General features: G+C 54.5%; 1 protein-coding gene across 2 annotated transcripts in view; it reads right to left on the bottom strand.

Moving 5' to 3' along the window:
• Fbxl18 (F-box and leucine rich repeat protein 18) overlaps positions 1-12,420 on the bottom strand; it is a 30,054-nt gene that overhangs the window by 9,544 nt on the left and 8,090 nt on the right. For both annotated transcript variants that reach the window (XM_023713433.1, XM_023713434.1), the window contains exons 2-4: positions 9,546-9,697; positions 6,604-6,837; positions 4,155-5,689 (exon numbers count right to left, since the gene is read on the bottom strand). In XM_023713433.1, coding sequence (XP_023569201.1) covers positions 4,155-5,689; positions 6,604-6,837; positions 9,546-9,575 — 1,799 coding nt within the window. In that variant the 5' untranslated portion in view covers positions 9,576-9,697. The remainder of the gene's footprint in view (positions 1-4,154; positions 5,690-6,603; positions 6,838-9,545; positions 9,698-12,420) is intronic.

Raw genomic sequence — 12,420 nt, 5'->3', positions numbered from 1 at the left:
GGCTCTGCAGGCCCAGACAGGCAGAAGGACGCACACAGCCTTGGTAGCAGAGCAGCTGCCGGCAGAAGTCCCTGCCACATATGGCAGAAAGGGCCAGGCGGCACCCGTGGCCTCCGTCACTAGGTGGCGACGTAGGTTTGCACTAATGGCCCCAGACCTCCAAAGCCAACTGCAGTCACAAAGCCCGGTGCATATAATACTTTTAAACCCTTCCAGACTCGAGGACAGCCCCAGTCTCCCTTGGTGAAGGGAGACTGGGGCTGTCCAGACAGCAGGCTGGTGGGAATATCCTGTCCCTCCCTCTCCTGCCATCAGCCTGCCTTGCCACAGCAGGGCTGCTGCCAGCACAGCCAGGAAAAGTGTCTACAGGAAAAGGAATCTACCCGACCTGACAGGCACCATGAGGGTCCCTAGCCCTGGCCCTTCCCAGCCAGGATCTAGCGCCAGAGCTTGCTTCCAGGGTAACTTGGGTGCTTGGACCTGGCAGGGCAGCAGGCAGTGCCCAGGCCCCCGTACGCTCCTGGGGCAGTGCCAGGCCTGGCTCCCGCAGCTCACTGCCACCCTGGTGCTGCCCTGGCTCTGATGTCAGGTGGCTGGGGTAAGGCTCTCCCATCTCTGGCACAGGTGGGGCTTGGTCCATCGTGGGAAAGAAGGTGCCCTTTTCTGCCCAGAGGTGTGCCCCAAGCCAAGTCTGCAGCCAGAACAACCTGTTCCTGCAGCAGCTTGCCCATCAGGAGACCAGGCTGGCCAACAGGTTTGTGACACTGGGGACAGGAGGCAGGGGCAGGGACGTCAGCCAGGGTCCCGCCTTTGGGAGACAGGCCCAGGAGTCCCCACGGCCCTCTGTGTGGCTCCTGCCCTCGGACAGCAGGCTTACTGCTGCAGGATGCAGGGGCCACATGTCCCACACAGATGGCATCTAGCTCAGGGCACGTGTGGCTCCGTGGCTCTAGGTGAAACTGGTGTTTATATATAGCGATGCTGTCGGGCCACAGTCAGGTTTGCCCTAGCCTGACCACAGAAACCACGGGGCCTCCAAACCCCAGAGGCCCTCTGACCACCAAACGTGGCCACACTGCCACTCGGTGTCCAGCTCCCCTGTGGGCCAGCTGTGGGGCCCCCTTGGGGCCACTGTCTCTTTGCCAGTGTCTCCATGAAGGTTGCTGCAGCTCCGAGTCACACCCTGACACGTCACAAGCAACTGGCAGCTGTCCCTGGGCAGAGTTCCTAGGCCCACATCCGACCCCATCAGCCACTGCTGCTGCCTGAGGGCCGCCCCTCCATGTGACAGTGCCAGCCCCATGTCCTGTGCTGCTTTTTCACCCTCGTCCTAACCAGTTCCCATTCTACAGCTGCTGCCACACACCCCTGAGCTTTTGGGGACCCACCTCTGAGCCCTGTGAATGCAGTTTTACTTTCCTTGGTTTCTGTGTTTACCCAGCACTCCCTGATAACCACCAGACATCCTGGCCACTGTCCAGCCAGGAAAAGCATACAAGCTAATGGGTCAGCGGAAAGCATAAAACTGACAGCGAATGGAGATCTGGAAAGAACTCAGCTGACACACACTCACTCACACTCCCCAGGCTCCTAGAGCGCAGGAGCCTCTGACTGAGCAGGAGCCACCCTGGGCTGTGCAGACCCAGAGCCGTGTAAACAGGACTCCCCCTAGTGTGCCCTGACCACACAATCTCCACCACTCATGCGGGAAGGGCCAGCACACAGGCCCAGGTAAGGCAAGATGAGGGGTTGGGGGGCACCACACAGAAGAAGCGGGGAGGACACAGAGCAGCCAGGCATGCACACCTGTCATGTCAGCATTCTGGGAAGCTGAGGTAGGGGGATGCGAAGTTCAAGCCCAGGGTGTGCTATTTAGTGACTTAAAAGAAGAGCTGGGGATAGATAGAGCTCAGTTTGAAAACCCTGTGTTTGACCCCCGTTACTGCCAAATAAATAAATAAGTCACAGGCACCTAGTACCTGGTGGCTACATGGACAGACATAATGAGGAAGGAGGCATCTACGCCCCGAGAAGTCACCGGCTTGCTGCAGAGGAACATTCCGTACTCAGTGTCTTATCCCCCTCTATGCAACACAGGACCCTAAAACACGTTAACTTTGGACTGGACTTGGAAACCAGTGGCCAGGCACTGAAACTGCAAGGATACACAGGCCCAGGGTACAGGAGGAACCGCCTGGAGCCTGCCAACATCTGCTCAGGGCTCTGGCTGCAGCCCCCGGGGGTGGAAAAAGGCGCAGGCCAAGTGGACCACTTGGAAGCCGGCTGACCCTGCTGTGTTGCTCCGCACCAGCAGCAATCCAGAGGGCTTGGCACAGTGACCAGGAGGGCAAGGAGCAGGGTGCACAGCCCGGCCTGGAAGGCGCAAGGTCCCATTGGGAGCACCCGTGCCTGGCTTGCTCCACCTCACTTTCGGCCAGGCTGACACTGGAGGAACAACAGAGGCTGAGGGAGCACAGGGCATCTCCCCTCTGTGCACAGGAGTTGGGGACCACGGTCACGCTGGTGGTGACAGACAGTGAGACCTCGGCTCTGCTCTGAGCATCAAACCTCAGCCATGAAATGGGACTGCAGAAGCCACCATCCTGCAGGGATTGTTAGGGACAATGGCTCGGTGTCTGGCTTGCAGGAAAGGCACAAAGTAAGACAAAGTAAGTGAAGATATCCCCACAGCCCCAGGCAGCACAGGACTTTGTGGGCCCAGGGCTGCTTGTACCCCAACCCCAACCCCAACTAAGCACACAGGAAGGGGCTGCTCCTTCCTGCCCCAGCCTGCAGGGTGCAGCTGGGCATGGGGAATAGCTTTGCAGCCTGCACTGCATGTTGCGTGATCAGATCCAAGATCAGATCTGCCAAATTTTCTCAACCAATTTTCATTCTTTAAATGTGGGGATACCATGGGAACCGCCTTCCTTCCGAGCACAATTCAGCATGGGTCTATCTCACACCTGGTTCTGGAAACACCAGGGGCCCAGTGACAACAGCTGGCTGTGGCTCCCAGTTCCTTCCACTCTCCTGGATGGTTCTGCCACCAACCCCAGGCCACTGCTCCCCGGAGTCTGTGTCCATCCAACCTTGTTTTATGTGTGTGATACTAGGGATTGGCCTATATACCCAGTCCTTTAGGAATTTTGAAACAGGGTCTCACAAAGTCACTAAGTTGCCCAGGCTGGGCTCAAACTTGCCATCTTCCTGCCTCAGCCTCCCAGAGGCCTGAGATTAGTGGTGTATGCCACCACGCCCAGCTTGTGTCCCCCTTCTGAGCCACCCCCTGTGCCACACACACTGCACGTGGGATGACAGCAGACCTCTGCAGAAGACTTCAGCAACTCACCTGCCTGCCCCTCCCGCCTCCTATCCCTGCCCCCCACCTCCTTGCAGTGCCCTGGCCAGCCTGAACCAACAGGCTTTGGTGTATGTCCAAGCTCTAGGGCCCCTGCACACACTGCAAACCATCCAGGAGTGTCAGCTCTGCAGCCCCTGGCTAAGTCCTACATGCCCACCAAGAATCCCAAATTGCATCAGGACACCCTGGGCTGGGCTGAGCTTGGCACGGTGGTCCATGCCCCTATAGTCTCGGCACTCTGGGAGGCTGAAGCAGCAAGATGGCAAACGTGGGCCCAGCCTGGGCAATTCAGTGACTTAGTGAGACCCTTCTCAAATTTTCTCTCTTTTTTTTGAGGCAGGGTCTCACTATGCAGTTCAGGCTGGCACTGAACTTGTTCATGCAGCCCAAACTGGCATTGAACTCACACCAATCCTCCTGACTCAGCCTTCTGAGTGCTGGAGGTGTGGGCCACCACACCTGGTAAAATTTTGGAAAAGCTTAAAAAGGGCTGGGCATGTAGCTCCGTGTAAAGAGTTTAATCCTTAGTAACCCCCCCCCCCCCCCCACACGCACAATTAAACCCTCACAGGGCAGCTGGAAAGATCAGAGTGTACACAGCACCAAGCAGAACAATCACTCATGGAGAAACAAGGATCGATCGTGAGGCTAAGCCCCAGGATCTCCCAGCACCCTAGCCCCGTTATGCTGAGCTCCGCAGGCCTCCCTGAGCCCTTGCTGTGCACACCCAGGACAGGCCTGTGTCTCCCTGTGCCCCACCCTACAACCCCACCAGCCTCCAAAGCCTCACCTGAGGTCCCTCAGCCGCCTGCAGTGCTTTAGCATGTCAGAGAGGGCAGGCATGTAGACCACCTTCCCCATCATGCCCAGGTTGGCCAATGACAGAGACTGCAGCTGCTGGCACTGCAGGCCGATGCTCACCAGCCCTGAGCCAGTCAGGATGCCAGGCAGTTGGGCCAGCGTCAGGTGCCGCAAGAAGGCCAGCTGGCTGACAGCGGCCACTTCGGAGTCCCCAACATTCTGTGCCCGGCTGCAGGGAGGGAGGGAGTTGCGGATGGCAGGCTCGTTGCGTGGCATGGCCGAGGAGAAATTGGAGCCAATCAGCTCAAGGTGCTCCAGGAAGGGCAGGTTCTTCAGCAGGGACCAAAATGCAGAGGAGGGCTGGTGGCCTGCGAAGGGGCCGGGGCAGGTCTGCACACCTATGCGTACCTTCTTCCCAAAGCCACGTGGCACTGCGTGCATGGCAGGCTGGGCCGGCACACGGTCCGCTAGAGGTGCAGAGTCAGCCACAGAGCAGACAGGCAGGGACAGTGAGCGCAGGTGGCGGAGACGAGCCAGGAGGTGGCACAGGTGCCTGCCCAGGCCCTCAGAGCTGTGGTGGTGTGCTGCTGAGAGGTTGAGATGACGCAGGTTGCAGCAGGAGGCCACCAGAGTCTCCAGGATGCTGCTGTCAATGTCGTCCTCAGCCTTGCGGAGCAGGGAGTCTGGCGACAGGCAGTGCACGCAGCCACTGAGGTTCAGGCTAGCCAGGCTCCTCAGGTCCTTCCCACCATTGATCACACGCTGGATCAGGTGGCCACCAGACAGCGTGCAGCGGCTAAAGCTGAAGTAGAACGGATTGTTGAACTTCATGTGCTGAAGCAAAGATGAGCCGTTCAGCCAGGACTTGGGCAGCTGCAGAGCATCCAGGGCCACGTTGCGAGCCATGGACTCCAGGAGGTTCTTGGTGGCCCCACTCTCAGCAAAGCTGCCCGGGACTGAGATGAGGAAGGCGTGCAGGTTCTCGGGTGTGCGGTCACTGAGCACTGCCAGGTACAGCCGCACTACCTCCTGGTTGATGTAGCCAGGTGCCAAGCGTGCATAGAAGACACGCAGGTTCTGGTAGTGAGGCACATTGCTCTGGCCCACCATGAGCTGGCCTGAGAGCACAGCGCCCTCCCGCGTGCGGTCCAGGATCTCGAAGTATAGCAGCAGCTTCTGCAAGCTGGCGCAACAGGGCACCACGCCATAGGAGGGTGTGAAAAGTGTCTGCTTGAGCTCCCGCACGCGGCTCAGCGTGGCTCGGCACTCACTGCTCAGCTGGCTGGCATCAAAACCAGGGCTCACATCGATGGCCAGCGAGCGCAGCTGCTGCAGGGCTGAAAGCACCTTGGAGAGGCGCAAGGAGGTCAGGTGGCAGCCGGATAGGTTCACCTTTACCAGCCCACGGCAGCGGGCCACGTGCTCGATGGTAGCACCCGACAGCCAGTAGCAGCCGGCCATGCTCAGCTGCTGGATCTCCCGGCCGATCACCCTCACCAGCTGCTTCACCTTGTCCTCACTGGCCTGCAAGACAGGGATGAGCAGAAGAGGGGCGTGGGGCTGAAGGCTCCCAGGTTCCATAGGGACACTGCACATCAGGAGGTGGGAAACCTCAGCTCCTGGGATGCAAAGTGACACAGCCATGGGAGAAAAGAAGTCTGCCAGAAGCTACCCAGGATGAGCAAGCCCCTATGCTCCTAGGATGTGCCTAGGGAACTGGAGACAGGGACTCCAAGAGCACTGACCACAAGAGCCAAAAGACAAAAGCTGCCGGGGAGATGGCACTGTAGAATACGGCTTCCCTGGCAAGTGCAAGGGCCTGAGTTCAATCCCCAGTTCCACCAAAAAAATAATAACAAAAGACAAAAGCTGCCCCAGTATCACTGAACAGAGGCATGCGCACACTAATGGTGGCCAGTCTACAGCACAGAAAAGTACTTGGCCACAGAAAGGAACAATGTAAATCAAGCAGGGCAGTACACACCTGCAATACCGATACTCTTGGAAGCTGAGGCAGGAGGGTCATAAGTTCTAGCCCAGCCTGGGCAACTTTGTAAGATCTTGTCTCAAAATTTAAAAAAATAAAAATAAAAAGGCTGGGGGTCTGCAGCTCAGCAGGAAGACCCTATGTTCAATCCCTAATAGCGCATCAAAAGAAAAAAAGGTACCTAGTACTGCACCATCAAACTATGGGTTCAACTTCACAAAGAATTAGTTATCTGTCCAGGAACCCAGCAAGTCCTCTCCCAGTGTCCACCTACTCCTATGCCCAAAGCAGGGATCCATCCCAACACCACGTCCACACAGTCCCTTACCCTCTTCCTCCTGGCTTGCACCCACATCTTCCGCCCTTCTTGCACTCTGCAGCCTGGGGACTGCTCAGTCAACAATGGCCCCTTCCCGCTTCTTGGTCCCAGTGCCTGCCCCCGCCACCACACCTGATAGTCCTTCTGTAGCAGCACACTGTGCACCAGGCTCTTGTCCAGGCTCAGGGCTGCAAGCTTCCGGCACACATGCCGCACATTCACGACCAGGTCTGTACTGGGCACATGGCTCAGGATGTGCAGCAGGATCTCGTCAGAGAAGCCCAGCAGGTGAGCGCCGCCTGCCACTTCAGCTGCGGTGTCTGCGGCCTCGGTGTCTGGGGACTCAGTGTCCACCTTGCTCATCTCCTGACAAGAGGGGTAACACAGGTTTCCAAGGGATCCCCATCAGTGGTGAAGCAGGTGCTTTTATCAAGCCTTTTTTTTTTTTTCTTAAGTGATTGTACTGGTGATTGAACTCTGGACCTTCATACTTCTCAGTCTTATTCTGTGGAGGGCTCTGATGGTCTGGACCTCCCGACAGGCAGAGAGACAGCTAAGGGAGCCCCAGCACATGGAGCGCTCAGAATGCATGACACAGGAGCCAGCAGCAGGGCCCTCGCAACCACTGGATGGAGAAAAGCCGCTGTGGGAAGCAAATCAACCCCTGACCTCAAAGGGACAAATGGATCCTGCTCATGAATCACATTTTCACTGTTCTTGTTTTGTTTCGTTTTTTTGGAGTTCAGGCCTTAAACCCAGGGCCTTGATGATGAGCTCCATCTCCAGCCCTTTTTTTTTTTTTTAATGTATTTGGGTGTTACAGGGTCTCATTACACAGCTCCAACTTAAAGGGATCGTCCTGTTTTCAGCCTCCCCAGTGCTGGCATTACAGGCATACGCCACTATACTCAGACTCTGGCCGGCTTAGCCCCGCCCCCAGTGGCACAGCATGTAGTGCAGGGGATTGAACTGAGATTGAACCATGATGCAGTCCCTGCACTTGCCTAAGCAGGCACTTTAGTCCGCTGAGCTATCTCGCCTGCCCTTCCACCCTTTTTATTTATTTTTGTGGAACTGGGGATTGAACTCAGCCTCTTGCGCTTGCCAGGGAAGTGCTTATTTTATTGAGCCATCTCCCCGGCCCCACTTCCACCCTTTTTAAAGGAGTTTGCTTGGTTTTCTTTTCCTTTCTTTTTTTCTTTTTTTTTTGCTTGGTTTTTGAGACAGAGCCTTGCCATGTAGTTCAGGCTTTGTTTTTTGTTTTTTGTTTTCTGAACAGGGGATTGAACTCAGACCCTTGCGCTTGCCAGGGAAGTGCTTATTCCACTGAGCCATCTCCCTGGCCCCTCAGGCTAACTCTGAACTCATTATATAGCCCAGGCTGGGCCTGAGCATCCCCAGTGCTAGGATTACAGGCATGCACACCATGCCCATTTCCAGCCTTTTGTGCATTTTTGAAACAGGGTCTCATTAAATTGCTAAATTGCCCATGCTGGGGCAATCTTTCTGCCTCAGCCTCCCAGAATACTAGGATTACTGGCATCTACCACAACACCCAACTATAAATGATGTCTTTATTTTTATTTATCTATTTATTTATTTATTTACATACTTTTTTTGAGACAAGTGTCTCACTATGCATCTCAGGCTGACCTTGAGCTCACTTTGTAGCCCACCATGGTCTCAAACTGGCAATGATCCTCCTGGCTCAACCTCCAGAGTGCTGGCATTACAGGTGTGCATCACCAGGCCCAGTTCCAGGGCCACATGGTGGGCGCCCGCATCGCGGGCTGAGACTGATCAGCATGTGAAGCCAGGGATCAAACTCAGGTCCTTGCACTTGCTAGGTGGGTGCTTATGTCTCTGAGCCATCTCTCCAGCCCTGCCCCTTTATTTTTAAAAATATTTTTTTTACTGGAAATCAAACTCAGGACCTTGAGCTTGCCAGAGACACACTGTGCCACTGAGCTATCTCCCCAGTGATGTCTTTATTTTTTTTTTTAATTTTGAGAAGGGTCTTGCTATGATCCCACGCTGGCCCTGAACTCTAGGCTCAAGCAACTGTCCTGTCTCAGGCACAGGCCATCATGCCCAATATGACTGATACCATTTTAAAATCTCATAACCACGGGTCAGGGAGATGGCTCAGTGGAATAAGCACTTCCCTGGCAAGTGCAAGGGCCTGAGTTCAATCCCTGGTTCTGCCAAAAATAAATAAAACAAAATCTCATAATCAGTAAGACTTAAATTTTACAGAAATCATACAAATTCCCTCCATTTTTTATCCTTTCCGGTTAAAAACTCATCTTGGTGGGCCTGCCAAATAGCTCAGCGGATTAAAGTGCCTACAAGCAGGCACAGGGGCCAGGGGCTTGATCCCTGGGCCGGCCAGTGCCAGCCCTGCTCCCAGGGTATGCTGAGACAGCTCTTGGGAGGTTGTCAACAGGCAGATCACTACAAGTCCGATCTAGTAATAAGACCCTGAACACCCTGTAGACCCTTCCCTAAAAATAGGAGAAAAAAAAAAAAAAAAAAAACAACTCATCTTGGTACTTCTTGGGAGACATCTACATCTTTCCCATTGCTCTGCTATATGCAGCCAGCCAAATATGGGAAGTCTCTCCCTGCTGAGTCCAAATGCTCTAGGTCTTCGGTATGTATGTGAAAGCAACGAAATGGGCTGGACCTCAGCTCTGTTACAGGAAAGCTCAAATCAAGTCAAAGGAATTAATAAGAGATGGCAAGGGGACACATGCAGGAAACCCTCACCTCCCTGGCACTGACAGGCTTGGGCTCCTCTCCCTAATATCCACCCCTGGAGAACACCCACAATCACTCCCACTACCTTCTTCAGAGATTGTATCTACAAAATGCTTGTCACCAGCCTGTTCCTTCTTCACTCCACTTCCTGTACATATCTGCACAGATAGATGCCTGAGTTGGTGAAAGCCTTCTGCTGCCATGGCAACCGCACAGCCTTGCAGCCTCGAAGCCACACAGGCATAGGCTGGCTGCACATCCTTCACCCCTGCCCAACCCTCACCCACCCCAGGGTATCACAGAAAGCATCTCACCTGTTCTGGGGACAAAGTGGTGTCCTCCATCCTCCTACAGGGGAAGCCACGACAGACACCAAATGACACTACCAGGTCAAGAGTGGTGTTGGCCACCAAGGTCAGCAGTTTGGGGACTTGTCTTGATAGCACCTCCTCCTCCACTTTTCCTCCTTCCAAGAGAAGCAGCAGTCAGACATGCTCCATGCTGTCTCCACCCCATTCTCCTACCTCCACAACACGGGGACCGGGTGTGGCCCAGAGCTATACCACATGGTAATCTGGGCTCTGTGTTTTCAATCACAGGTGACCTTCTCTTACTTTGCATAGTGCTTCCTAGAGTCACTGAGGGACTTCTTAAAAACTAGACTCCCTAGGAGGCCAGGGAGATGTGTCAGTAGAATAAGTGCTTTCCTGGCAAGCACAAGGTCGTGAGTTCAATCCCTCGTTCCGCAAAAAAAAAAAAAACACCTAGACTCCCTACTGGGGGTAGCTCAGTGGTAAAGTCCTTGCCTGTGCATGGGTAAGCCCCAGGCTTTGGCCCTAGCACTGCATACACTGGTGCACACAGAGCCCTAGACCAGGACCCTGGAGCAGGGACAGCCTCTACCAGAAGCTGGTGCAGTCTTCACCAGAACCAGGGGTGACCTCCATGGCAAATGGGGCTCTCAAGAGGGCCACACACAGGCTGCAGAGGGCAGGCCACAGAACCCCCCTCGTAGCCTGAGATTTGTTGATTTCTCAGAGAAAGCCACCTCCCAACTCAGATGGGCAAGAGTACACTAAAAGCCCAGCCCTGGCAAGCGCAAGGGCATGAGTTCAATCCCCGGTTCCGCCAAAAAAAAAAAAAAAAAAAAGCCCAGCCCTGGCCCGCCAGATAGTTTAACGGATTAATACACCTGCTTAGGCAGCTGCAGGGGCCTGAGGTTTTATGCCCAGCCTGCTGTGCTGACCATGCCCTTGGGGAGCACTTGAGATGGCGAATGAGACTGGGCATGGTGGTGCACGCCTATAATCCCAGCACTTGGGAGGCTAAAAAACAGGAAGGATCACTACAAGTCCAATCTGTGTGGTGAGACCCTGTACACCCTGTACTAAATACATTTTTTAAAAAAGCCCAGCCCTGAACAGGCACAAGCAGTGTGCTTGTCCAGCAGGGAGACAGGGTCTCACTAAATCACTAAATTACCCATGTTGGACTCAAATTTGTGATCTTCCTGCCTCAGCCTCCCAGAGTGCTGAAATTATAGGCCTGCACCACTGTACCTGTTTTTTTTCCCTAGTGATAGGAACAACCCAGGGCCTTGTGTGTGGCAGGCAAGCGCCCTGCCACTCAGCCATATCCTTCGCCCCTGAATTTGTCTTAAAACCACCCAGAAGTTACAACAACTTGGTGCACAGGCACGGGTACCAGGAAGCAACCCGGCTCTCCTCACAGCCTGGTCTCTCCATGGCCCCACACAGTCATCCTTCCCACCCTCCGCTTCCAAATGAAAGAGAGGCAGCCTCTGGGCTCCAGGCCTGCACCTGGGGCTGGCAGGCACCAGATGGGGTGGCCTGCTTGCCAAGAGGAGCCACCAGGCAGCTCAGCAGGTAGCCAGTTTTTGGGTTTTTTTTTTTTTGGGGGGGGGGTGGGCTTTAGACAGGGTCTTACTGTGTAGCCCAGGCTGGCCTTGAACTTGCAACAATCTTCCTGCCTCAGCCTCCAAAGTACTGGGATTATAGGTGTGCACTACTGTGCTGAGCTGTCGTCAGTCTTGAAAGATGACTGCAAGGCGTGAGCGGCCAGGGATGTCCATGAACTGGGCTTCTCACACCCAGGACAGGAGGCGGAAGGGGTCACACGGCAGCCTACGCACCCCTGCACGCTAACCATTGGAGAGCGGTCCTATCTCTACCACATCCATGCCACCCTGCATAATGTGCTTTCAGCCATTGGGGAAACTGAGGCAGACCCACCCCCATCTAAAAATTTAGGTAACAGCTCCAAGAAGATGGCAAGCAAGGGCTGGGGATGTAGCTCAGGGGCGTAGAGCCTGCCTGGTAAGCACGAGGACCTGAGTTTGACTCGTGGAACACCACCAACAACAAAAGGCAGCAAGTGATGCTGCCACTATAGCGCTGGTCCCTTGGGTACATAGATCCCTCTGTCACCCCAGAAAAGTGCATTCTGGAAGGGCCTTGCCAGTACAAATGCCGCGAGTCTCCCGAAATCCCCACGCAGGGGTGAGAGGTCAGCCTGGAATAAGGCCCTAGATCACCCAGCTAAAACTGGACATAGACAAACTGAAAATGGTTTAGAGTTTAGCTACTAGCCGGGTGTGGTGGTGCACACCCATAATTCCAGCACCTTGGGGAAGCTGAGGCAGGAGGATCACAAGGCCACCCTAGTTTGTGTGACTCAGTAATTCAGTGAGACTCAAAAGGAGAATGCATTGGGGGCCTGCCCCTTAGCTCAGTTCTTTCAGTGGTTGCTTCAACAAAGCCGTCAGACTCAGGTTGCTGTGGTTCAATCCCCACAACTCAAGCCAGCCAGTCATGCCTTGAAGGCATTCGGAGAAAAAAAAAAAAAAAAAAGAGAGAGAACACATTCCTATAATCTCAACACTTGGGAGGCCGAGGCAGGAGGAACACTGCCATGAGTTCAACTACAGCCTGGACTGTATAGCCAAGATGTATTTAAAAAATGTAAATATTGAGGCTGGAGAGCTAGCTCAGTGGAATGAGTACTTGCCTGGCAAGAGCAAGGTCCTGAGTTTGATCCCTGATACCATCAAAAAAAAAGGGGGGGGGCTGGTGAGATGGCTCAGTGGTCTAAAGCACCTACTTAGAACAAGCTAATCTAAGCAAAGCACAGGGACTACGGTTCAATTCCCCAGCACCACATGCCAGCCCA

The sequence above is a fragment of the Octodon degus genome, unplaced genomic scaffold (assembly GCF_000260255.1).
Source record: "Octodon degus isolate 3935 unplaced genomic scaffold, OctDeg1.0 scaffold00031, whole genome shotgun sequence".
Lineage (NCBI taxonomy): Eukaryota > Metazoa > Chordata > Mammalia > Rodentia > Octodontidae > Octodon > Octodon degus.
Note: the sequence above shows the minus strand (reverse complement) of the source record. Positions and strands in the feature narration are given on the sequence as shown.